General features: G+C 38.4%; 1 protein-coding gene across 1 annotated transcript; it reads left to right on the forward strand.

Annotated features, from left to right (window-relative positions):
• The first annotated feature begins 26 nt into the window (after positions 1 to 26).
• FBL (fibrillarin) lies at positions 27 to 25,036 on the forward strand. The gene is made up of 8 exons (XM_053691260.1): positions 27 to 150; positions 2,981 to 3,172; positions 4,151 to 4,341; positions 4,942 to 5,112; positions 11,935 to 12,067; positions 17,941 to 18,053; positions 18,467 to 18,612; positions 24,597 to 25,036. Exons 1-8 carry the CDS (start codon positions 141 to 143, stop codon positions 24,619 to 24,621), a joined length of 981 nt encoding a protein of 326 aa, XP_053547235.1. The 5' UTR covers positions 27 to 140; the 3' UTR covers positions 24,622 to 25,036.
• The last annotated feature ends 405 nt before the right edge of the window (positions 25,037 to 25,441 follow it).

Below are 25,441 nucleotides of genomic sequence, written 5' to 3' on the forward strand. Positions count from 1 at the left end.
ATGGCTGCAAAGTACTTCCGGAATGTCTTCACCTCTCTATCTTACTATTTCCTTTCTGCGTGTTCTGATTATTAGGGCACACGTGGTAGAAGCTCGTGCTGTTGGCGGCGCACCGGAGTGGATAGCGGATACTTAAAGTCATGAGGCCAGGTAAGGTGGCGCACACGCGAGGGCGAAACATAGCAAGTGGGACTAGTGGTTTACAGGCCTGTGTCCCAATGCAAAAAACACGATCACCTCACGCACGTGCTCCGCGGTTTGCTCACTGCGGACCCCTAACTGGGGTTTAGTAACTGGGGTAAAGCCAAGGGCAGGTAGATCATGCTTCTGTATTAAAAGTGCGCGTCCTTCATAGTTCTTGGTGTCCCGTTAAATTGATTTTTTTTTTTTTTTAAATCGTAAACCCCAATACCAAGCCTGATTTATGGTTGTACTCATGAAGTGATTTTTTTTTTTTTATCACCGATTGTGATCAAGCCATTGAGCTTGAACTAATTGTGTTTCTGATATCTAATATTTTCTGTCTACACATAACACAAAAATAACTAGGATCGCCTTTATTATTATATATATATATATATATATATATATATATATATATATATATATATAATCTCGTTTTGTCAGTGAAACCTCACTTAGATGTTTGGCATACAATCTAACGAAGGGCCACCGACTCGGTTATAATACACTCAGAATGTAGGACACAGCTGTTAAAAAGAATGGAGCCAGTAGCCAGACCTACCTTTTAAGAGCCAGGCAGTGGTATTTGAATATAGATTTATGGAGAATAGCCCTAAAATTCTAGAAGCCAGTGGCTCCCTGGGTTTGTCGAGCCCTGCTTTAGGGTGCATGTTATAAGCTGTGTTATGACCAGTAAATATTGTCTAAATGATATAAGATTATGTTGTTTACACACAGTCCCATCCCTTCTCCAAGCTGTTCCATTTTACATCTGCAAATATACAACTATTCTGAAATCCAAACCTTTTCTGGTCCCAAGCAGTTGGGTTAAAGGGATTACCTGTAGTAATGTTCTCATGAATCATGTTAGGGTGGATATGATTAAAATCAAATACATTTTAATCAGTTTAAATCGCTAGCCAGTAAGCCTTGAGTTTTAATTAGTGGTTTTCTTGATAAATATTTCTTTTTTAGAATAACTTTTCTGCTATTTTCAATTATATCAGAAAATCACTGATTGTTGAATACTATTATAAAAACATTGATACTTATAAAATATTTCCAATTTAATAGGTTGATCATTCATGTGATCAACTTTTTCGCTGTACTTTATTGGAAGGAGAAAAATAATTATTTTAATTGATATCAGTAAATTTATTGATTTTTAATTACTTTAAATTAATAAATTATTTTAACTAAAACAATACCTTTTTATATGTTGCACTTATTTGTACTGCTTGCCTCTGTCCACGTGCAGATCTTTCACCGCAAACAAATTTCTATTCATTAAGATTCTTGAAATGTAGTAAGGGGTTAATTCTGTGTACATAGAATTGCAGGGAACAGTAAAGTCAAAATGATTTGGATAGAGCATGCAGTTTTTAACAACTTTCCATTGCACTTCTAGTATATCATTTGCTTCATTCTCTTGGTATCTTTTATTGAAAAGTGAATCTAGATATTATTATTCCTGAATCTAGATGGGCTCAGGTGCAGCAATGCCCTATTTTGAGCTAGCTGCTGTTTGGCCTTTTGTTACTGGTTTGATCAGCTAGCTTGGGGTATTGCATTGCTGCCCTTTCAACAAAGGATGACGAGAATTAAGCCAATTTGATTATTGAAGTTTGTATGCTCTATCTGAATCATAAAAGAAAAATAGGTCAAAGTGATTGTAAATCCTAGCGTTTGTAAAACGTTAGGATTTACAATCGGAACAAATAAAGTGGACATTCATGAAGTATAAACTATTTTATTCTGAAAGCTCCTTTATTTTTTTGCATAAGTTGCTAAGACAGCCCACTGCAGAACGTTATTTGGCTGAGAGGTGGCATTTCCACCTCTTAGCCAATAGCCGTGCGGGAAATTCGGCTTGTGTGCATACTTTATTCCTGATTGTAGTCAAACATGGTGTTGCGACTCGGTAATAGGTCATGAACCGTAGATTGAAGATAGAGCAAATCATTTTAAACAACTTTCAAATTTACGTGTCTTATCTAATTAGCTTTGTTCTTTTGGTATCCTTTGTTGAAAAACATGCCTAGGTAGGCTCATAAGTAATAATGCATTACTGGGAGCTAGCTGATTGGTGGCTTCTTCTATACACCAAGATGATGCATATTGTATAACAAAAGTTAAATGGAACGTTATTTTAAAGGGACATTACAGCAAAAATTTAAATATACATGGATGCATTTCAGTTTTGAATATAATTTTTGTAATGTTTTTAATAAAATGCTTATTTAAAAGTGTATTTAAGTATGCATCGTGCACCAGAATTTTAAACACAACAGCACTTGCTCAGAGAGCCTAAGGTGCTTGTACAAGCCCCACTTGCGCTCTTTGAACAGCTGCAGTATTTAAAATTGTGGTGCACTGAGAATATCTGGCTATGCCTTATGTGCACAGAGAAAAATGTGAAAACTAAAACAGTGATATAACTTTTACTAGAAGCATTTTTGCTAATACATGTATATTGCAATTATATTTCTATTCAAATATGTAATTCATCTATGTGCATTTTGATTTTGACCAGAATGTCCCTTTAAATTGTATGTTTTATGGTTTTCATGTCCCATTAATGTTTTTTTTTTTTGTTTATGCAGAGGTTTATTTATTTTTTAAATTAAGACTATAGTTGGGAAAATATTGTAAACCTGTATTACATGTGCAGCATTCTGCCTCAGTAACTTAGATTCCATAGTCTTTTTTTTTTTTTCTTTTTTTTCTTTTTTTTTTTGTAAACTACCACTAAAATTCTGCTTGTTGTGAAGACTGAATTTGTTATATTTCATTTTAGGTTTCAGTCCCAGAGGTGGTCGGGGTGGATTTGGAGACCGGGGTGGATTTGGAGACCGGGGTGGTTTCAGAGGTGGTCGAGGTGGGTTTGGAGGTCGTGGACGAGGTGGAGACCGGGGTGGCAGAGGAGGATTTGGTGATCGTGGTGGCAGAGGAGGATTCGGTGATCGTGGTGGCAGAGGAGGATTCAGAGGTATGTGGGGAAATTCTAGAATAAAAAGATGCCACAGGAATGAGAACAATGTTTTCTATATGGCTCACATGAACTAGCAATCCCCTGTTTTGAAAAGCTAATAAAGCATGTGATAAGAGGCTATCTGTAGTGGCTTAGAAACAGGTAGAAATGTATAGGTTTAAAGGTTATATAATATATTAATATAACAATGTTGGTTGTGTAAAGCTGGGGAATGGGTAGTAAAGGCATTGTCTGTCTTTTTAAACAAAAACAATGTTGTGGTTGGCTGTCCCTTTAACCCTTTGAGTGCTAAGCACTTTCCCACCTGGGTGCTAAGGTAATTAAATGTAATTTTTTTTTTTTTTTTTTTTAACGTTTGTAAAAAAATATTCCAGATCCCCAAGACCGTTGGAAAGGTTAGGCAATTACATTTCCAACGGTGGGTCTTGGGGGTCTGTAGCTGCTTAGATACATGTGTCTGAGCAGCATGCCTCCTTTCCCTATACTGTACTTTGCATTGTAAATTCTTAATAAAGTTGCGCAGTGACATTATTACGTCATTGCGCGTGATGTCACACATGAAGCCCCGGTGATGCCTGTCGCTATGCAGGCTCGATTGCCGAGGGTAGGAGCGCGTGGGAGAGTGCTAGCGACTGCTCTGAGCCTTTGTTAGCACCAGAGTGGGAAACTCTGCGACAGCTCAGAGCCGTCGTTAGCACTCGAGGGATTAAAGGGATATGAAACCCAAATTTTCTTTTCTTTCATGATTCAAATAGAGGATGCAATTTTTAGCAGCTTTCTAATTTACTCCTATTTCGTTTTTCTTCCTTCTCTTGGTATCTTTATTTGAAATGCAGGAATGTAAGCTTAGTAACTGGCCTATATTTTTGTTCAGAACCTTGGGTAGCGCTTGCTGATTGGTGGCTAAATGTACTGTAATGTTGTGATATATTTTTTTAGCAATCATTTGATAATACATATGAATTTTTTATGTAGGTGGTTTTGGAAGAGGAGGGCCCCGTGGTGGACGGGGAGGAAGAGGAGGCTTTGGCGGAGGAAAGAAGGTTATAGTAGAACCTCACAGACATGAAGGTGTATTTATTTGCAGAGGAAAAGAAGATGCACTGGTGACAAGAAATTTGGTTCCTGGAGAATCCGTCTATGGTGAAAAGAGGATTTCAGTGGAGGTTAGCCATATCTTTGTGTGTGTGTCTCTCACTCACACACTCTATTATTACAGTTCTGCCCTTGTGGCTAGCCATATCTTTGTTTAACACACAAACACTAGTATGTGTATGTCAATCGGTCAGCAAGATTCAGATTTATATCCCTGAATGAATATTCGGTAGTAGCAATGAGTAACACCTGGGCTAGTTTCCTGAAATTTGTCTATTTTTGAACAATTATAAAAGGAAATGTCACCAGGAAGTCAATTATTTGATATAACCTTCATGACTGTTAAGTGGTATTTTCTAGTGTTGAACTGTCTATGAATCACATTACAATGTCTTTCAAATTGGCAAGCTAAGGGTTAACCCCAGATACTATTAGTAATCCTTGCACACCCTAGCACTGCACACTGAAGGGACTGTAATTTAGTTGCTGAGCCCCTTGTTTTCTACCACAGAGCTTAATTTCACTTATCTTAGTAAAGTTGCTGTTCAGCCTGCTGTAAATTGTTAAATGACACCAATTGTGTTTAGAAGCTTTTATATTTAACCATATTAAACTACTGTAGCCGGGATTTAAATTTATATAGATGTTTTCCTCTTAAATCTATTTTCTAGGATGGAGAAGTGAAGACAGAATACAGAGCATGGAATCCATTCAGATCGAAACTTGCTGCTGCAATTTTGGGTGGAGTAGATCAAATTCACATCAAGCCTGGTTCCAAAGTATTGTACCTTGGAGCTGCATCTGGAACAACAGTCTCGCATGTCTCTGATTTAGTTGGCCCAGTAAGTTCACAATCCTGAATCTAAACACACATTTATTACAAATAAAGAACTTATATACTCAGCCCATATAATTAAAACTCAAATGATCATTTTTTTTATGGTATTTGTGCACAAGCAGTTTATTCCCATCACCCTTGCTTCTTGTGTGCTCACTTCTTCAGATTTGAATAGTCCCTGCTGGTAAGTGTCATGTCTTATACTTGCCTTGATTGACAAGTGACTGGCTAACAGGAGAGTACTGGTCTGTAGACTCCTTTAACAGGGTTTATCACATGAGCTTGTTCTAGAGGGAGATGGGCAGGGAGCTGCAACCTGTGCTCTCAAATGGCTTGTGCCATGATGCTGTAGCTTTCATTATTCAGATAGGGCATGTAATTTTAAACAATTTTCCAATTTACTTCTATCACCAATTTTGCTTTCTCTTGGTATTCTTAGTTGAAAACTAAATCTAGGAGGTGCATATGCTAATTTCTAAGCCCTTGAAGGCCGCCTCTTAGCTCAGGGCATTTTGACAGTTTTCCACCACTAGAGGGAGGGTGTAAGTTTGTGTTTCATATAGATAACACTGTGCTCTCACACATGGAGTTCCTAGGAGCCCGCACTGATTGGCTAAAATGCAAGTCTGTCAAAAAAACTGAAATATGGGGGCAGTTTGCAGAGGCTTGGATACAAGATAATCAGTGGTATTATATTAATATAACTGTTGGTTATGCAAAACTAGGGAATGAGTAATAATGGGATTATCTATCTTTTAAAACAATAAATATTCTGGTGTAGACTGTCCCTTTTAAGTCATGCTTTAGCCTTTCAGTGATATTCATTGTAGTGGATATGTTTTAAAAGCAGTGATTTCATGAATGTTGCAAAAATGCTCTTGATATGTCAGAACTTAATTTCTTTCTAATGATACAGTGAGTCCACGGAATCGTCAATTACTGTTGGGAATATCACTCCTGGCCAGCAGGAGGAGGCAAAGAGCACCACAGCAAAGCTGTTAAAGGGACACTCAAGTCAAAATTAAACTTCATGATTCAGATACAGCATGCAATTTTAAACAACTTTCCAATTTACTTCCTTTAACAAAATGTGCACAGTCCTTTTTATATTTGCACTTTTTGAGTCACCAACTCCTACTGAGCATGTGCAAGAATTCGCAGCATATACGTATATGCATTTGTGATTGGTTGATGGCTGTCACATGATACAGGGGGAGTGGAAATAGACATAACTTTGCAATTTATTTAACAAAAATCTACTACTCATTTGAAGCTCAGACTAAGTGCTATTGCATTGTCTTCTTATCATGCATTTGTTGATTATGCAAATCTACAGTGTTGACTGGTCCTTTAAGTATCACTTCCCTTCCCACAAACCCCAGTCATTCTCTTTCCCTGTGGTGCAAGGAGGAGGTGATGTTTTTGTTGTCTGAAGAAATTGAATTTCTTTTACTTCAAGCAAGATTTTATTATTTTGAATGCCAGAGTAGGTTTACTCTGAACTTCTTGACCCTGGGTTTAGCTGTACTCCACGTTAGTCTCTTCAGTATTTGGGACAAAAATTCTTTAAGGACAATTTCTGGCTGTGAGCAGGCACTTTTAATGTGATTTGGGAGATTTTAGTGTAAATCTACTTCAGGATAGAAGGGGTTAACCCTAATTTGAGGCTCAGATTATTTATATAATTATCTAATCCTTATGTATAAGAATGGTTTTGACATGGGATCAAGTCTTGTCAGTTCAAATTCCTACGTATTTTGAATATTTAGAGGGGAATGAGGGACAGTTCAAATCTGTAATATGATTTTCTTTATTGCTTAGGGGAGAGTTCGCCTTTCCTTTCTGTCTTTTTTTTTTTTTTTTTTTTTTTATCTACGATTTACAACTGTAGGTGTTTTCTTCCATTTGTTGTTTAAATAGGAAGAACTGCGTTAGTTCCCTTTATGGCGGACGAAGCGCGAGGTATGCACGCTTCATCTTTTTGCAGTGTTTAATCCTGCCGCCTCAGAGCAGTGCCATTTTTAGGTTCTAAGGAATGCAGTCCATAGTCCCGACTCGTTCTCGAGGTGGCGATCGGAGCGCCGCACTTGTACTGCAAGTTTACAAGATCCATTGTTTTATGTTTAGCTGCCGCTATAGACGGGCTAAATTATGTACCAAGGGCTAATATTACACCTTAGGAAATTACATCTGATAAAGTGCCAAATAGTATTTTCATATGTTATAAGAGATACATGCTCCTTTTTTTTCTGATAGCAGTTTGAATTGTCGCTTTTAATAAATACTCTATGCCGGGCAAATTACTTGATAGATAAGTAGTATACATTTGTCTATAACTTTAACCCTTTGAGTGCTAATGACGGCTCTGAGCCATCCGTTTCCCACTCTGGGGCTAATGACGGCTCAGAGCCGTCACTAGCACTCTTCCACCTTGAGGGAGATCTGGGGGCTCCTACCCCGGCGATCCTGCCTGTAAAGTGACAGGCATTGCCGTGGCTTCCCGTTTTGCGTGGTGATGTCACACGGAATAACGTGATGACGTCACCGCACAACTTTATTTATACTTAACAATGTTAAGTATAGGAGCAGGGGGTATGCTGCTTAGAAGCCTGTATCTCAGGCATCTAAGCAGCTACAGACCCCCCAAGACCCCACCATTGGAAAGGTAATCGCCTCACCTTTGGTCAACAGTGTAAGTCTTGGGGGTCTGAAAAAATTAAGTTTTTTTTTAAAAAAAAAAATAGAAAAATAAAAAAAAAAATTAAAAAATCTTAGCACCCAGGTGGGAAAGTGCTTAGCACTCAAAGGGTTAAAGAAACAATTTATTCTGCTTGATTAGTTGGATGTCTATGTAAGCAGTTATTTTTGGCCCTTTTCTGTTTTTGTTTCCTTATACGGGTGGCACAATTTGTTAAACTATTGTATGTACAGTTTGCTGCCTCAGATCCTCATTTCCCCCCAGGATTATGCTGTTAAGATATGCAACAGCTTCTCCTATACGTTCGAAGCTTTAACGGAGTCACAGGCAGTGCCCTGCGGTTCCTTAATCTCAAAGGAGTGCATTGCTTGCAGATTTTACTGTTTAGGTATTTCTGTGATATGTTGGCATCTGAGCCTCATATCTCCCAGGAGTAGTCAACCTTTCATAGTTTTGTGAACATTATTTTTTTCAATAATATTCATTCCTATGAGGAAGTGTTTCTAGTCGTGCCTTGGAATTTTTCTCAGGATTTGGAGCAGCCAGGGATACTGTTCTCCCTGGCTCCCGTCCCTCAAGGGATTTTCCTGTAACTGTCTCCATTAAATCACATGGTGCCTTTAAGTAGAGGGAGTTTTTCTGCTATGGCTCATAGAACTTTGTTCCTTATGGTGCTCCTTTTCGGATCCTTGGATGAGAAGCTGGAGGTTTATTTATTCATTTCAAACAATGCCTTGTCTCATTAGACTTGCTGTTGTACTAGTCCGTGGGGTTTTGTGGCGGAAGTCTTGTTTAGAAGGGATGTCTACCTGTGACTTAGCAGTTCAGCTTAGGCTTATAGTTCTGCAGTTGCAGGTTCAATATTTTGATTCCTCCAATTCCATGCTTCCAGCTTTGCCTTTTCAAGGATGAGTCCTTGGTTGGACTTGGCTGGTAGATCTGTCTCCTGACCGGGTGAAAAGAGGTTTTTCTTCCACTCATCAGAGTAAGAATAAAGGAAGGTTTTCCTTTCCCTTTTCAGCAGGATTATTTGTATTTCTTGGAGTCCTGTTTAAGGTTTCCTCCCAGGGGCAGATTTCTCATTCTATAGTTTCTGCAATTCAGGTATGATGAGAGGCCTTCCTTGATCTGAGTTCAGGACCTTCTTCTCTAGGAGGGATAGTTCCAGTCCCAGTTTGGGAACGGAATCTTGGTAATTACCTTAAGTTTTGTCCTCAACGTAGTATACATTATCCTTTGGTTCAAGAGGACCTGTTCAGATCGAACATATACCTGAAGGATGTGTGTTTATTGTTCCCATTATCGGGGGTCTGCTCAAGTTCTGAGTCTTGTCACCCTAGAAAGATATATAGGTCTTGAGGTATTACACGGGTGTTCTTCAGAGCATCTGGAGAAGAGTTCCTTTGTCAAGCCTACGACCACTCCACCCTGAATGCGATCAATCTCGTCTGATCACGGTAGCTAAGCAGGGTCGGGCCTGGTTATCATTTACAAGGGTGATTTTATTAGGGACCATAATAAATTCTCTAAAAATCTCATCGCAGAAAGTGAAAAGTTCTTCCTCTGGGTATAGAAAATTAAGAGGTCAGATTATCAAGGTTTATTCTTCTCTTCTCTGCAGACTACTGTCTGGCCAACGGCAAGCTCTTTTGGTCCTGTAAATAGTTTAGCCTTTTGGCAACCAGATTCCAGCTGCAGTTTTTGCATTCCCTTTTTAGTGACTATGTATAATAGGAATGGGGCTAAGGGTTGACCTGGACGACATTCCTTTGCTATTTTCCAGAATATTCGGATCTGTCTCAGAGGAAAGATCTAGGTCAGGCGACATGAGTCTCTCTATCCCATAGTGGTTTCTCAGGAGTAGCTGTCTCAGGGCGTTCTTGGGTGTTGTGACCATGGACGTCATTCTACTCAGAATCAGTCGGGTCTTGTTAAGGACAGGGATATGGACTCAGAAGTGTCTGCTCTCCTTTTTCACATCTTGACGTTGGGAGCAATTTTTAATGCTCTGTTTGCTTGGCCTCAGTTGTGCTTAGCAGGGTTCCAAATGTCTCTTCAATGGTTTTCATCAACAACCAGGGAGGAACTCTGAGTTCCTTAGCCATGATGGAGGTGACTTGGATTATTCAATGGGCGGAAGCTCACAATTGTTGCCCACCTGCATTCCAGATGGACTACTGGGAAGCGGTTTTTCTGAGCAGGCAGACTTCCTCCTGGGGAGTGAACTCTTTCCGGAGGGGTTTTTCCAACTTCTCTTTCAAATGGATGGTGCAGAGTTAAAATTGGCGACGTTTAGGCAAATCTGCCAAGTTGCCAAAGTCAAGAGATCCTCAGACTTTTCTGATGGTTCCTTGGGATTTCAGGTTGGTTTACCTGCCGCCTCCCCTGCCCCCCCCCCTGGCTTGGAGATTGAACGCTTAGGTTAGTCTAAGCGGGGTACCATAAGATATGGCATACATTTCTGCATGGTTTTTCGGGATCGTTTTTTTTTTTTTTAAGACCTTGGATCAGGCTGGTAGCCTGTTAAGAGTAAGAGTTTCCATAAGATATGGCTTAAATTTCTTCGTGGAGTGTTTTAGAAGGATTTAGCATTTTGTTTTTCTTCAGGAAGGTCTGGAGACCCGTTTTGTCAGTCAGTTTCTTTGATCAGATCATGCATTAGTGGCGGACGTGCCAGACGTATAATCTTTGGGTCAGGCCTTGGTCAGAATTGGGCCTATGTTTAAGTCTGTTGCTCTTCCTGAGAGCCTTAACTTTGTTAAAGTTTTTCAGCAAGCTCTGTTTGAGCCATTGCATTCCATAGATCTTAAATTGTTATCTGGAGGGTTTTGTTTCTTATTGCCATCTCATCTGCTCGGAGAGTGTCGGAACTCTCAGCTTGGCAGTGTGATTTGCCTTTTTTTATGCCGATGAGGAGCGTTTTAGCACTACTTTACATTCTTCCTAAAATGGCTCTGGACAAGAAGTTTTTATCAAGAATTTGTAGTTTCTTTTCCTTGACACAGTTCTTATTTTCTGAAGAATGTTTGTTGCACAAATTTGGAGGTTGTGCGTTTTTTTTTTTTTTTTTTGTCAGGTGACTAAGGAATTTCACCAGTCTTCTGCCTGTTTGTTTCTCTGAGAAACGTAGAGGTCAAAATGCTTTTGCCATTTTTCTTTCTCTAGTGAGAGAGTTATATTTGGTTTTGCCTATGAGACTGCTGGGCAGCAGTCTCCTGAGATAATTTCAGTCCTTTCCACTAGGACGGTCTCTTCTTTTGGCTATCAAAGTGAAGCTTCTGTGAAAGGGATTTCAAGGCTGCTACTTGGTTTTCTCTGCATAGTCTGTCCAATTTTTCATAGTTGATTCTTTACCTCGGCTGAGGTTTCTTTTGGGAGAGAGGTTCTGCAAGCAGTGGTGCCTTCTGTTTAGGCTACCTGTCTTGTCTCCCTTATCTGTGTCCTCTAGCTTGGGTATTGATTCCCAACAGTAATTGATGATTCCGTGGACTCAGTGTCATTAGCAATGTATGCTTACCTGATAAGTTTATTTCTTGACACGGTGAGTCCACGGCCCACCCTGTTTTTCCTGACCGTTTTTTTGTTATATAACCCTCAGGCACCTCTGCACCTTATTTCCTTTCTCTCTTTTCCTTTGGTCGAATGACTGGGGTTTGTGGGAAGGGAAGTGATACTTAACAGCTTTGCTGTGGTGCTCTTTTCTTCCTCCTGCTGGCCAGGAGTGATATTCCCAACAGTAATTGATGATTCCGTGGACTCACTGTGTCAAGAAAGAAATTTATCAGGTAAGCATACATTTTTGTTTATGTTGCAATCCTGAAGTTCCTTGTTTATCCATTTTCAGATCTGATGTGCAAACATTAGTTTCTAGACAAATTCAATTTTAAACCACTTTTGCTAAACATCATGTTAATTGTTTTTGACATTTAATTTTTTTGTTAATCACTTAAATGATTTGCATATTTATTATAGGATATTTTACTTTCCACACCTCCCTTTTTTTTTTTTTTTTTTTTATCAGATAGATATAGAGATTTTATTAGACAAAAGTTAATGTTATAACAAGTAGTTTCCTTTTTAAAATGCTTAAAGTTTACAATCACATGTACCTCTGACCTTTTTTTTCAGGAAGGGTTGGTGTATGCTGTAGAGTTTTCACACAGATCTGGACGTGATCTAATTAATGTTGCAAAGAAGCGCACCAATATCATACCGGTGATTGAAGATGCGAGACACCCACACAAATACCGCATGTTGCTAGGTAGCTATTCTGGATGACTTTACTAATCCTGAAATGTAACATTGTGTAGGTCCTTTTCCTACTGCATTGCTTCTAGTTACAAGCAGTTTAGTAGTAAGTTTAACAATAACCTGAAATTAAAAACAAAACACAAACATAGTAGTGATAGACCGATATATCGAAGTGGCCGATATTTTGGAATTTCTGAAATATCGGCATCAGCCAGAAACTTAGCGATATGGAGAAAATCAAAAGAAATTTAGCTTTGTGTACTTCAGGGAAACTAAGAAGTAGTTTTAAGTGACACAGAAAATCATCTAATAGCACTGATAACAGTCCAAGCCCAGGTATTCCTGGGAGTTCAGTTACCAACTACCATACCACCAATGGCTGACCTGTAGATGGACTTGCATAAAGAAACTTATGATTTGTGAAATGGAAAATGTGATTAAGTGGCACTTAAAGCTACATAGTTTCCCTGAAGTACACAGAGCTAAATTACTTTTGATTTGCTCATAGGGGTCAGCAATACATAAAATCAATCTGCTTGCTAATTACTGTCACAAATAGAACATTATTTGTTGCATTCTGATAAATTTTACACATTTGCAAAACATTTAATTAAAGCTGCTATATTTTTACGATTTTTAAAATATTTTATTTTCCCCTTTCATGGGCATAGAAAAGATAGTTCAAACGTCAATTAAATGTCCACAACAACAAGCCTTGAGTAGAAAGCTATGCAGTATAGGAGACTAGTATCAATATTTTCTAGCAGTGGATAACAATGCTCTGACCATTAGGTGGCGCTGTTACACATGTTTAAAACTGCACGTAAGTGCATACTAAAGAAACTTATAGTCCACTCCTCAGAACCAGGGAAGGTATTTGCAATCCATTCTGTCAAGTGGATAGATATATATATATATATATATATATATATATATATATATATATATATATATATATATATATATATATATATATATATATATATATATATATATATATATAATATATATATATATATATTCACACACACACAGTTTTTCTACTTAACTGAGAGTACTGAAGAAATAGTGTAGTGACTTAAATTTAATTTAAAAGGGATTCATGCCATTTTCAAAGCACTTTATTTTTCCTAGTTTACTTTTAATGTTTACATTTTTAATAAGCATGTTCAGTTTATACCAGGTTTGTGTAGAAATTGTGTTGATTTTTCAAAACTTTAAATGTACAGAATATCGGCCTGAAAGGAAGTCAATAATCGGTATCGGCCCTGAAAAAACGATATGGGTCTATCCCTAATATAAAGGGCTATAATGGTTGAAACATTGCCTGCTCTGATTCATTAGCCTGTCATCTTAGTCATAAAGTCTTACCTTGGATTGAGCTGCAAATAGTCTTCTGCACCCTTTTTATCACATGCAGCAGGAACAGTAAAGGTTTTTTTTTTTTTTTTTTTAAATGAACATTGTTTCTGGCCAATTTGAAATTGCTGCCAAGCTCAGCCCACTGATGACATCACGATCTGGGCTGCATCTAGGCACTCTGATTCAACAGACTGTCAATGCTATTCAGCAAACAAGTGAGCCTTTTGTGATTGGATGCCATATGTCATCAGTGGGCAGAGCTTGTCAGCCATTTCAAACTGGCCAGAAACACTATTAATTTTAAAATAACTTTTTTTACTGTTCCTGCTGCATTATATAGAAAAGGTGCAGGAGGCTATTTGCAGCTTAATCTAAAGTAAGACCTTAAGAAAACTAAGGTGTAGACTGTCCCTTTAAGTCCCTCGATCCTGCGCTATTGTGTTTAATCCCTTTGAGTGGTTTATACATACAGTAGTACATGGTCAAGTGTCTTAAAATGACATGCTCTAACGGGAAAGATTGTGTGTGTGTTTTTTTTTTTTTGGTTTTTTTACTTATGGCCCTTTAAAGTTAAAGGGACACTCAGGTTTTATTACATTTTCATGATTCAGATACAGCATGTAATTTTAAACAACTTTCCAATTTACTTCCATTAAAAAAAATGTGCAGAGTCTTTTATATTTACACTTTTTTGAGTCACCAGCTCCTACTGAGCATGTGCAAGAACTCAGACTATACGTATATGCATTTGTGATTGGCTGATGGCTGTCACATGGTACAGGGGGAGTGGAAATATACATAACTTTGAAATTTGTTAGAAAAGAATCTACTACTCATTTGAAATTCAGAGTAAATGCTATTGTATTGTCTTGTTATCTTGCATTTGTTGATTAAGCAAATCTATTGTGTTTACTGGTCCTTTAACAGTGCAGTCAAAATTAAACTCATGATCCAGGTAGAGCATGCAATTTTAAGCAACTTTCTTATTTACTTTTTATTTGAAAATCAGGAATTTAAGCACAGGTGCCGGCCCATTTTTGGTTCTGCACCTGGGTAGCACTTTTTGATTTGTGTCTAAATGTAGCCATCAATCGGCAATCGCTACCCAGGTTCTGAACCAAAAAATGGGCCGGCTTCTAAACTTACGCTCAAATAGTTAGCAAGAGAACGAAGAAAAATTTTATAATAGGAGTAAATTTGAAAGTCACTTAAAATTGCTGCTCTATCTGAACCATGAAAGTTTAATTTTGACTTGGCTATTACTTTAAAGTCCATTTAAACAAACTTTCTGTATTTGTTCTGTTATCTGTACTATATCTTTAATGGTAACAGGGGCGCTCTTTCTTGAAACCTTTGCATGACCTAGTACCGGCCCTTCTGTAATGAGCAATGCACTTTACTTCCTTCTGGAGTTGGAACTTTTTATTGCTTGTAACTGCTGTGGATTGGCCAAGTGCAAGTTTTAAAGACTGGAATAAACAATTTAAAAGTGCAACTTATAGGCCAGTAAACACCTTGATTATAATATAAAAGGTTTAGTTATGTGTAGTAGTACAACTTTCATTATTCTGTACCTTTTTCATGTTTTAGCTCTGAAAATTATTTCTAATTCTCCGCACCCTGCAGACTTGTCAAGGCTAACCCTGCTTTGTTTCTTTCCATAGTTGGATTTAAAGGGACATAAATATCTTTTCATGATTTAGATAGAACATAACATTTTAAACTTTCTTATTTACTTCTATTGTCAAATTTTATTTTTCTTATCCTTTTTTGAAAAGCAGATTGTAAGCTCAGGAGCATGCACGTGTCTGCAGCAGTTTTGCAACAATGTTTTACTTTAGCAGGAGCACTAGCTGGCAGCACTATTTCCTGTCATGTAGTCCTCTCCAGACATGTGCACACTACCTACCTAGGTATCTCTTCCACAAAGAATAAAATGAGAATTAAATAAATTTGATAAAAGTAAAATTGGGAACTTTTTAAAAATTGTATTCTGTCTAAATCATGAGAGAATTTTTGGGTTTAACCCTTTAGTGACCAGATCAGTTTTCTGACCATTTGGGACCAGGGCTATTTTTACATTTCTGCGGTGTTTGTGTTTAGCTGTAATTTTCCTCACTCATTTACTGTACTCACACATTATATACCATTGTTCTCGCCATTAAATGGACTTTCTAAAGTAACCATTATTTTCATCATATCATATAATTTACTATAATTTTTTTAAATTTTTATAAAATGGGAAAAAACACTTTCTAACTTTGACCCCAAAAATCTGTTGCACATCTACAACCACCAATAACACCCATACTAAATAGTTTCTAAATTTTGTCCTGAGTTTAGAAATACCCAATGTTTACATGTTCTTTGCTTTTTTTGCAAGTTATAGGGCAATAAATACAATTAGCACTTTGCTATTTCCAAACCTATTTTTTTTTTGTCATAATTAGCAATAGTAACATTGTAACACTGATAGATAGTATGTGTGTATATATATATATATAATTTTTTTTTTTTAGTAGACAACCCAAAGTATTGATCTAGGCCCATTTTGGTATATTTCATGCACCATTTAACCGCAAAATGCGATCAAATAAAACAAAAAAAATTTAGGTTTCTCACTGAAATTTACAAACAGCTTGTGCAATTTTGGCACAAATAGTTGTAAATGCTTCTCTGTGGTCCCTAGAAATAGCAGACGTATGGCTTTGGCATTGCTATTTGATAATTATGCCGCTGCGCACCACACTTCTATTATGCCCAGCCGTTAAGGGGTTAATTAGGTAGCTTGTAGGATTAATTTTAGCTTTAGTGTAGAGATCAGCCTCCCACCTGACATCTCACCAGATACCTCCTTGGCCCCCCTCAAACAGCTCTCTTTTCTCTCCCCCCTCACAATTGTCACCGCCATCTTAAGTACTAGCAGAAATTTTAAGTTTTTCTGCAGTGTTGGATCCCGCTTAGCCCCTGATCCAACCTCCCTGATCTCCCCCCCACCACCACCTATTTTCTGTCAGCTGTATGTTAGTACCCAGTTTGCTAAAAAAAAAGTTTTTTGGTTTTTTTTTACAAAAAAGTCAATTTTCTGTAGTGTAGCTGCCCCCCTCTCAATAGCCTACCCCCCTCCCAGATCCCTTTCTTAACATCTATTAACCCCTCCTTTCCCTCTCCCTCCATCCCATCACCTTCAATTTGTTAAGGTACTAGCGTGCGCGCTCCCAACCACTTGCGCGCGCGCGCGCCAGATATAGAGGATCAGGAAGTGATCCAATGATGGGCCGCTCACCCACCTCCCTGCTATGGCTCCCACCCACCAACGATCTGCACCATCGCTTCCACAGATTGAAACCTCTGAGGATATGCAGCGTACGTCCTTGGTCATTAAAGGGACAGTCTACCATAGAATTGTTATTGTTTTAAAAGATAAATAATCCCTTTTTATTGCCCATTTCCCAGTTTTGCATAACCAACACAGTTATATTAATATACTTTTTACCTCTGTGATTACCTTGTATCTAAGCATCTTCTGACAGCCCCCTGATCACATGACTGTGACTGTTTATCGTCTTGCATTTAGCATTTTGTGCCAAGTCTTAAAGGGACAGTCTAGACCAAAATAAACTTTCATGATTCAGATAGAGCATGTCATTTTAAACAATTTTCCAATTTACTTTTATCACCAATTTTGCTTTGTTCTCTTGGTATTCTTAGTTGAAAGCTTAACCTAGGAGGTTCATATGCTAATTTCTTAGACCTTGAAGCCCACCTCTTTCAGATTGCATTTTAACAGTTTTTCACCACTAGAGGGTGTTAGTTCACATATTTCATATAGATAACACTGTGCTCGTGCACGTGAAGTAATCTGGGAGCAGGCACTGATTGGCTAGACTGCAAGTCTGTCAAAAGAACTGAAAAAAGGGTCAGTTTGCAGAGGCTTAGATACAAGATAATCACAGAGATAAAATGTGTATTATAACTGTGTTGGTTATGCAAAACTGAGAAATGGGTAATAAAGGGATTATCTATCTTTTAAAACGATAAAAATTCGGGTGTAGACTGTCCCTTTAAATAACCCCCTGTGTCTGAACAGTGTTATCTATATGGCCCACGTGTACTTTCTGTCTTTGTGTTGCAAAGAGATTTAAAAGGCATGTGATAAGAGGCAGCCCTCAAAGGCTTAGAAATTAGCTTATGAGCCTACCTATGTTTAGTTTAAACTAAGAATACCAAGAGAAAAAAGCAAAGTTGATGATCAAAGTAAATTGGAAAGTTGATTAAAATTAAGTCCTATCTGAATAATAAAAGTTTAATTTTTACTAGACTGTCCCTTTAAGTGACAGTAAAGCAATGCACTTTATACCAACATTGACATTGCTAGCCTTGTCTGCAGACTTAAGGCCAGATTAGCGCTTCCAAAATAAGGCAAATGTTTACTATCCCTTTAATATTTGTGTTAAGAATATACAGTCAACAATTGTGCATGTAACCTAATCCTTTTTTTATATATGTAAACCTATGCAGGTATGGTAGATGTGATATTTGCAGATGTGGCGCAACCAGATCAGACTCGAATTGTTGCCCTAAATGCTCATAACTTCCTAAAGCAAGGTGGACATTTTGTTATCTCCATAAAGGTGGGTGCAATTGAAAGCATAAATACAAATTGTGTTTAATCTCTCGAGCGGTAATAAATATACAAATTAGCCTTCAGCAAACGTGAATGAAGTAAAATAAAGTAATGTCTAGGACCTGTGTATAAGGCTGGTAAATGAGACTGTACTTCTAGATAGTCCATCTAAATCTGTAAATTATCTGACCATGAAACCGTTTTAAATCTGTTGCTAAGAACTGAATTTAAAATCATTATCTATTAGAAAAGTTTTATTTTAAAATTTGATGCAAGTTGTTAAAGTAAACTAGGGCCATTTTATAGTGTGAAGACGTTACACTTCAGTTTGTATTAGAACATTGCAGAAATACATCTGAAGCCATGCATGTGTCAATCACTAGGAACATATTAAAACAGTGAAATAATTTTGCATTTTAGGCAAACTGTATAGATTCTACAGCAGCTCCAGAGGCTGTTTTTGCTTCAGAAGTGAAGAAAATGCAACAGGAGAACATGAAACCACAAGAACAGTTGACGTTGGAACCCTATGAAAGAGACCATGCTGTTGTGGTTGGAATTTACAGGTGTGTACAGAGTACTGTCCCCCTCACCTTTATGTTTAAATTTAACTCCTTTTCTGCATAAACTGCAGATATTAACAAATTAAATTCTCAATTAGAAATTTCCATTTCATAACTGATCAATTAATCATAACTTTAAGTACGGTATTTGCTTTTCTTTCCAATGACATGGAGAGTCCACAACGTCATTCCAATTACTAGTGGGATAGTCAACTCCTGGCCAGCAGGAGGAGGCAAAGGGCACCCCAGCAAAGCTGTTATGTGTAACTTCCCTTACCCATATTCCCCAGTCATTCTCTTTGCCTCTGTCAATGGAGGTTGTGCAAAGTTGGTGTCTAAAGATATTTAATCCTTTTATGGGTACTTTTCCCTGCAAGCAAGTATTGGGGTCTAGCTGTGTCCACATCAATCTCTTGAGTAAGAGTAGTGGTGGCTTTTTAGCAGTAAAAAGGTGGCGAGGTAGTCTTTGCTTTACTTTTAACACTTCCTTTGTAGAAAGCCAGAGTTGGTTACTCTGTCCTTTCTTGCTCTACAGGTCCCTGCCAGATTTTGTTTGACACACCAAAGTTGTTCCGTTCCTGCAGCTGAAGCCCAAGGTCCCTGTCAGGATGAAGTTTCTTCAGCCAGACCACGGCTGTTGATAAAGCTGCTAGACTGGCGATTTCCTGGATCCCTGATCCCTTGATCTAAGTGAGGGGTGGCTTGATAGCTAAGGGTGTGTTTTTTTTTTTTTTTTTTTTTTTTTTTTTTTTTTTTTTTTTTTTTTTTATATATATATTTAATAGTCCGTTTGGGCAAGTACTATAACAGATTACCTTAGGGCATTTGTTGTTAAAGCTTCTTAATGCCGGTAGGTTTTATTTTTTAGCAATGTCACCTCTTATTGTGGAGGTCACTGCTTGCAGGGTCTGTGTGTTGGTGGTTGATCAGTCATAGGCAGCCGCATGAGAGAGACAAAGATTAACGGCACTAGGTGTGTTAAGGTTTCTGTTTAATCTTGACCCAGCCTTAGACCTCTTATATTGGGATCGCTCATAGGTGTTTTTTTATGAAGTGCTTGGTATGTGCGCTCTTTACACTTTAGTTGTCCCAGTAGCTAGCATGGCAGGGGCTCCCTTTGTATAATTGGCAGCTCCATTTTTACTTCTGGTCTCGGTCTCCCGCTACTCTTCCCGCCTCATGGCGGTGTTTTTGGCACTCTCTGCTGTATACTTTAGTGAGCTGTTCATTATATACTTGTTTTAGGGCTTGCTATAGGTCCTATTCTTGTAGCCATTTTTAAACTCAGTTAGCCATGTTAATGTATCAGCACGACGCTGTATGAGGATACGCCTCAGTGCAGTACTATACTGCATTCAGTGATGTAGGTGATACAGATAATCTGCCATTATTTCACGCAAAACCTGTAATCTGTTCAGGTTGTTGACAGGTGTTGTGGTGGATGTAAGTAACGGGTGCCCCACAGTTCCGGCTTCTCGCCTTTAATTTTACCCGGTAGCGGTTCTCTTCACAGGAAGATGAAATATCCGCTGGTTAGAGCCCTCTCCACTAGCCTATTTTCTATCTAGTAGGCAGAAGAGGTTCTTTGGGAACAGTTTTTTATCTTAAAATTCTGTGTGCCCCCTATATTTTTTTACAACCTGTAAGTAGTTTGTGTGTGGGGGGGTTACTTTTTCCCACCACCGGTTTGCTTGGGTGCGTTTTTCTGATTTCATTGTTGGATTGCGCTTACTTTTAGAGGGTTTGTCTACTTGTATGTATATAACTATAGGTTTTTTTGACACTTCTAGATAAATGTGCATAAGTTGTTATCTATTTGTTTTAACTGTGCATGACTGCCTTCTGGCAGTTCCTATTATGTTTCCCACAGTTATGTTATGGGATACTTTGGGTGCACTCTGTTTTTAACTGTACATGACTGCTTTATAGCAGCTCACATTTTCCCACTGGCATGTTATGAGAATTATTTCTGCAATGAGGTATATTAGTTTCGAAACGGGATATAGGCCTTTTCCTGTTAAGCTTGGCTGCCATCTGGTGGTTGCTTTATAATATTACACCATGTCCTTTTCTGTATCTATCTAGTTAATTTTGTTTAGTTAACCAGTTATGTTGACCCTTTTCTAAGAAGGGTTCATTTTTTTTTTTTTTTAGGGCATGGTGGTGATTTTCTTACATAAGTATTTCATCATTACATTTACAATTCAACCTTTTTTCCTTTTTAGTTTTCTAGGAAGGTTGTATTCTTTTCTCATATCTACTTCAAGTGTATAGGATTACCTTGGCCCCCGTGTCTGTTTACTGGGTCATTGGTTACAAATCAGCAGAATTTGTATTTTTTTTTTATTTATTTTTTTTCTCCTCCTATAGATTTTGTTAATGTATGAGACAGATTTTCAGAAATCCTTATATGCTTTCTGATTAGTGCCCTGGATTGGTCTTCTAATCTGTTGATGAATGTTATCTTCAGAATAGAGAGTTATCTTCTGTGGGTTTTTTTCCCTTCCATACATGAGGACAAGAAAATAGACTTAAAGACCATCACAATTCTAATATTTGCTCCTTTCACAACTTTAAAGGACAGATGTCTTCCCCCTCTTCTTCCAATCCAGGATCTCTTGGAAGTCCAGTCAGCCTTGTATTAGGGGGAAGCAAACAAGAACCCTTCCACTGATTCTAAATCAGCATGAAGGGTCCGCTCCCGATCAACCTTTGGATCAAGTAGGGGGCATAATTTCTTTTTTTTCCAGCAGGCTTGGATACGCGATGTCCCAAATCCATGGGTTGTGGACATAGTATCCCAGGGTTACAAGAGAGGAGAAATTACAAGAGAGGAGAAATCTGCCCCTTGGAGGGCTGAGTCCTGTCAGGACTATCCTCAAACCAGGTAAAGAGGGGGGCCTTCTTAAATTGCATAGAGGACCTATCCTCCTTGGGAGTTATTGTTCCAGTCCCTCTAGAGGAACAAGGTCAAGGATTTTATTCAAATCTCTTTGTGGTTCCCAAAAAGGAGGGAGCTTTCTGACCCATCCTAGACCTAAAGTGTCTAAACAAATTCCTCAGAGTTCTGTCCTTCAAGATGGAAACTATTCGTTCCATTCTTTCTTTGGTTCAAGAAAGTAGATTCATGTCGACCATAGACCTGATGGACGTGTATTTACATGTTCCCATTCAGAAGGATCATCACCAGTTTTTAAGGTATGCGTTTCTGGACAAGCATTTTCACTTTGTTGCAATTCCGTTTGGTCTTGCCACAGCTCCCAGAATTTTCACAAAGGTTCTCGGAGCTCTATTGGCAGTGATCAGATCCCAGGAATTGCTGTGACGCCTTATCTAGACGACATCTTGATTCAGGCGTCCTTCTTTTTTTTTTTACCCCAACTAGCATATCTTTTCTACGTTCTCACGGGTGGAAAGTGAATCTGGAAAACTTCTCTAGTTCCAGCTACAAGAGTGTGTTTCCTAGGGACAATCATACATTCACTGTCCATGAAGATTTTCCTAACAGAGGTCAGAAAATACAAACTTCTTGCTGCTTGCCTTTCTCCATTCTGCCCTTCATCCAACAGTGGCTAAATACTTTAGGTGATTGGTCTGATGGTGGATTCCATGGACACAATTCCTTTTGCTCGGTTCCATCTGCGACCGCTACAGCTTTGCAGGCTCAGTCTATGAAATGGAGATCATTCAGACTTCTCACAGAGGATAAATCTGGATTACCTGACAAGAGATTCTTGTTCGTGGTGGTTTTCTCAGGGAAACCTGGCTCGGGGCACTTGCTTCCTGAGACCTTCCTGGGTGATTGTGCCTACGGAGGCCAGCCTATTAGGCTGGGGAGCAGTTTGGGATTTTCTAAAAGCTCAGGGCCTGTGGACTCGAAAGATCTTTTCTCTCCCATGAACATCTTGGAGTTGAGAGCAATCTTCTATGCCTTGAAATCTTGGCCTCAATATCTTTTAGTCCAGTTTATCCGATTCCAATCGGACAACATCATTTCAGTTGCCTAAATCAACCATCAGGGAGGAACTGAGTTCCTTGGCTATGAAGGTGACTCGCATCAAGAATTAAGCATCTGTGGAATCTCAGTGGGCTGAGGCTCATGATTGTTTCCTATCTGCTATCCACATCCCAGGAGTGAACGATGGGGAGGCGGATTTTCTAAACAGTCTTTCATCCCGGAGAGTGGGCTCTCCGTTCGGAAGTGTTCTCCAGGATAACCCTCATGTGGGGGGTTCCGGAGTTGGATATGATGGCGTCTCGTCAGAAGCCAAGCTTCCAAAGTATGGTTCATGGTAGAGATCCTCAGGCTACCCTGATAGTTGCCCTGGCGGTTCAGTGGGTTTTCGATCTAGCATAACTATTTCCTCCATTTGCTCTCCTTCCACGAGTCATTGCTCGTATCGAGGTTACGTCTGAGGAAAGACCTAACTCGGGATCCTTTCCTCCATCCAAATCTGGTTTCTCTAAAGCTGAATTCTTAATGATTGACTGCCTAGTTCTGTCTAGACGTGGTTTTTAGGAAGCGGTCTTTGATACTATGCTTCAGACTCGTAATCTTGTTACTCGCAGGATTTACCATAAGGTATGATGTAAATATCTTTTTTGGTGTGAAGCTATAGGCTTTTTGTCATTTCTTCAGGTTGGTCTGGAGAGAGTTGTTAGTCAGTACTCTGAATTATCTATTTTCCACAAACGTCTGGCAGATTTTCCAGATCAAGTTTTTGTTCAGGCCCTGGTCAGATTCAGGCCTGTGTTTAAATCTGTTGCACCTCCTTGGAGCCTTAACCTAGTTCTTATAGTTTTGCGGCAGGCTCCGTTTGAGCCGATGCATGTTGTTTTTAAGTTATCTTGGAAAGTTTTCTCTCCTTAATATTTCTTCCAGTTGCAGTTTCTGAGCTTTCAGCTCTGCAGTGTGATTTCCCTGTACCTTATTTTTCATGCAGATAAGGTGGTCCTTCATACTAAATACAGATTTCTCCCTATCAGGTCGAAACATTAATCAACATCAATCTTCTGCCCTATTAGTTGTTTTCTTTGGAAAGCATAAGGGTTAGGCCACTTCTACTCTTTCCCTCTGGTTAAGACGTATGATTCCATTTGCTTATGAGAAAGCTGGTCAGCAGCCTCCTGAGAATATTTGGTTCATTCCACTAGAGCTGTCTCCTCTTCTTGGGCTTTCATAAATGTAGCTTCTGTGGAACAGATTTGCAAGGCGGCAACATGGTCCTCTTTGCATACTTTTTCCAAATTCTATAAATTTGGTACTTTTGCCTCGGCTGAGGCCTCTTTTGGGAGAAAGGATCTTCAAGCGATGGTGCCTTGTTCTCCCTCCCTGTTCATTCTGTGTCCTCTAGCTTGGGTATTGGTTCCCACTAGTAATTGGAATGACGTTGTGGACTCTGTCATAGGAAAGAAAACAAAATTTATGCTTACCTGATAAATTTCTTTCCTGACATGGAGAGTCCACGACCCGCCTTTTTTTTTTTTTTTTTTTCATTATTTGGCAGTTTTGAGTAAACCTCGGGCACCTTTTTCACCCTTGTGTTTCTTTTTCCATTTTCTTTCGGCTGAATGACTGGGGATTATGGGTAAGGGAAGTTACTTACACTTAACAGCCTTGCTTGGGTGCTCTTTGCCTTCTGCTGGCCAGGTTGAATATCCCACTAGTAATTAGAATGACATTGTGGACTCTTCATGTCTGGAAAGAAATTTATCAGGTAAGCATACATTTTTGTTTTTTGTGGTGGTTTTTTGTCATTAAGTATCTGCAAAGTAAATTTTATGCTTGATCTGCAGAAAACAAGTTGATTTGTTTGAGTATCTTTACACCAATTGCTTTTTAAACCAGTAGTATTTTCTTTAAAGGAATAAAAACACAGGGGTGTTAAATGACCTAGAAGCAAAATTGTTAATGTTTCTGAAATTTAAGTGTGTATTTATTATTATTATTAATAATAATTATTATTATTTTATTCTATTCCCATTAGGCCGCCTCCCAAACAGAAGAAATGAACATTGGATTGAATATTTGATTTTTAAGACTTTGTACAATTACTGCCACTGCACCCAAGACATTTCAGCTTCCATGCTCAGTAAGAAGAATAAAGTCCACGTATAAATGGTTTGAAAGACTTCCAACAAGAACTTTCAGATGTAATTTTAACTTTGTTTTCTGTTTATAATTCTGTTGGTGTCTCAGGGTGTCTGCAGAGCTTACTTTTCAGACAATTTATAATTTCTTATTTAGATTTAAGCCTTAAACAGAAATAGAGGACCTACTTTTTTGTTCACATTTTATAAATAAATTAAAAAAAGCTCCCAGAAAATACAGTTCTGCGTGAGAATATAAGGGCATGTACTATGTATTTTTATGACAAATGTGCTCTTCTGATAATGGAAAGTACTAAAGTAAAACCCTTGTTTCCAATTTTGCTGTGTGTTTTCTGTTTTTGATTTTGAGGGACTGTTTTACAAAATGTCCTGTACATTAAGTGGTGACAAACTCAAACTGTTTGCGGCTGGGGTTTTATTTATTTATTTATATATATATATATATATATATTTGAGGTACAATGACATGACAATATAAACAAATTGCAAAACCATAACAAGCGTATACTGTTACATAGGTAGACTCTTATGCTAATGTCTAAGCTTTTGTAGGCTGCCTCTTAAACCTGAATGCATTTGAGTTTCTCACAGCTAGAGGGCGTTAGTTCATGTGTTTCATATAGATAACCAGGGCCTATGATTACCCAAAAAATGAACTCGCCCACCGGGCGAGTAACTGGAAAAAATTACCAGCCTGCAAGAAAATGTACTCGCCCGTGCG

Source organism: Bombina bombina, chromosome 8, assembly GCF_027579735.1.
Source record: "Bombina bombina isolate aBomBom1 chromosome 8, aBomBom1.pri, whole genome shotgun sequence".
Classification (NCBI taxonomy): Eukaryota; Metazoa; Chordata; class Amphibia; order Anura; family Bombinatoridae; genus Bombina; species Bombina bombina.